The sequence below is a fragment of the Limulus polyphemus genome, unplaced genomic scaffold, assembly GCF_000517525.1.
Source record: "Limulus polyphemus unplaced genomic scaffold, Limulus_polyphemus-2.1.2 Scaffold1387, whole genome shotgun sequence".
Taxonomy (NCBI): Eukaryota; Metazoa; Arthropoda; class Merostomata; order Xiphosura; family Limulidae; genus Limulus; species Limulus polyphemus.
The window spans coordinates 96,396-98,460 of NW_013666997.1; the positions used below are offsets into that span (position 1 = coordinate 96,396).

The following is a 2,065-nucleotide window of genomic DNA, read 5'->3' on the forward strand; positions in this document are numbered from 1 at the left end:
TAGGTAGGTAAATTAATTAACACTACTTAAACTTTTAAAACTTAACGTTTTTAAAGTTTTTAAACTAACGAGTCTTTCCTTCGAACAATATGTGTAAGTAAGACTACTATATATATATATATATATATAAATTTATATATGGTTTAAAAAACATTGCATAAACATAAGAACAGGTAGCCCTAACATGATAATTATTTTCAGTATATAACGAAGAGTAATAAAAGATCACTTACAGTGAATGTTTTATCAGATCTAAAGTTGAGAATTCATCTGGAGATGTTTCATTTTTATATGTACTTTGAGGTTCATGGAATAAGTTTAAAAAATTTTGGACAAAGTCCGGGAGTAGCTTGAATTTTAATTAAAATATTTTCATTAACCTCTAGCTATTTACGAGGTGACTGGAAATGAAAATGATCAACGGAATGAAATTTGGTTGGAACGTTGTTGAAGTTGATATTTCCGGCAAGAAAAAGTTATCGAATAAGAATTATGTGAAAATTAAGTATTATTCCCCTAACTAATAATATTTTCTTATGAAAGAAAAAAAACCTGAAAAGGATAAAATAGAAACTATAACTGCTATAAAAGTTTAGATAAGTGTTTGCTTTACGTTGTATTCCAGCAATAGATAAAAATTTAACTTCAGAAATAAATTTTTGTTAGTACCTCGCATATATTTGCTTCGGTGTCTTGCTTACATCATACCATATAACGTGTCTTTTGATTTCATTTGCAATACTGACATTATTTCAGTTTAAGAAGGGACACTGAATAAAAATGAAAATAGTTAATTTAACTGTGGGAAATGTTACTGTAAAAGCTGATATTGCAGTTAAAATAACGCCATCTCTTATTAGACGTTACAGACGATCTAAAGTGGCATAATAATACTTTCGTTGAACAATACATAGTTATACAGGGTATCCCAAAATAAATGTTTTTCAAATGTGTTACTTAACTGTACTCAATATTTACAGTGATTTTGAAACGAATGGAAATTAATGGTTTCATATTACGCTGCTATAAACTCTGAAATATATATAAATCCCCTTACTGACACATGTGATAAAACGGTACCAGAAAAATGAATTAATTATATTTTGATCATCTTAATATAGTAATTGACCAAACTTCAAACTGAAACGGGCCAGACGCAGTCCAGTGGTTAGCATGTTAAACTGCAGAACAGCGGTTCCGTAGTCCGCGCTCCGAAACCGTGAAAAATATAATAAAAACCGTACTTTGGAGCTATGAGTGCATTATAAGAGTGACGGCAGTTAAATTCCACCATTCAATTAAAGTAGCCTACGATTTGGCGGTAGATAGTGTTGACTGATTGCATTCCCTCTAGCCTGTCACTCCAAAATTAGTTATGGCTTGCGCAGTTAGTCCTCGAATAGCTTTGCTCAAGATTCAACAACTTAACCAAAACACTGGTATATATTACCAGTTTCACAACTTAAGTGAAACACTGGTATATATATTACCAGTTTTACAACTTAACCGAAACACTGATAAATATTACCAGTTTTACAACTTAACTGAAACACTGGTATATATTACCAATTTCACAACTTCACCGAAACACAGGTATATATTACCAGTTTTACAACTTAACCGAAACACTGATAAATATTACCAGTTTTACAACTTAACTGAAACACTGGTATATATTACCAATTTCACAACTTCACCGAAACACAGGTATATATTACCAGTTTTACAACTTAACTGAAACACTGGTATATATTACCAGTTTTACAAATTAACCGAAACACATGTATATATTACCAGTTTTACAAATTAACCGAAACACATGTATATATTACCAGTTTTACAGCAAGTTTTCTCAAAATTACACTTGTTTTTCAGCTTTTACTTACCTTTGGTCCTAACTACTGTTTTCTGTCAAGCATTAAAAGCAACAGATTTTATAAACGTTTTTACTGACAAAAAGTGTATCTGGAAAGTATAATGCATTGTCAACTCCAGGGAAAGATTATTCTGTTAAGCAAATGTATATATAATCAAGCATATCTGTTACAGCCACATTATCAAAATA

General features: G+C 30.5%; 1 protein-coding gene across 1 annotated transcript in view; it reads left to right on the forward strand.

The window, feature by feature from the left end:
- LOC106463369 overlaps positions 1-675 on the forward strand; it is a 13,549-nt gene extending 12,874 nt beyond the window's left edge. Inside the window, exon 6 of the mRNA XM_013923393.1 lies at positions 387-675. Within this exon, the coding sequence (XP_013778847.1) occupies positions 387-451 (65 nt within the window). The 3' untranslated portion in view covers positions 452-675. The remainder of the gene's footprint in view (positions 1-386) is intronic.
- Positions 676-2,065: the final 1,390 nt, after the last annotated feature.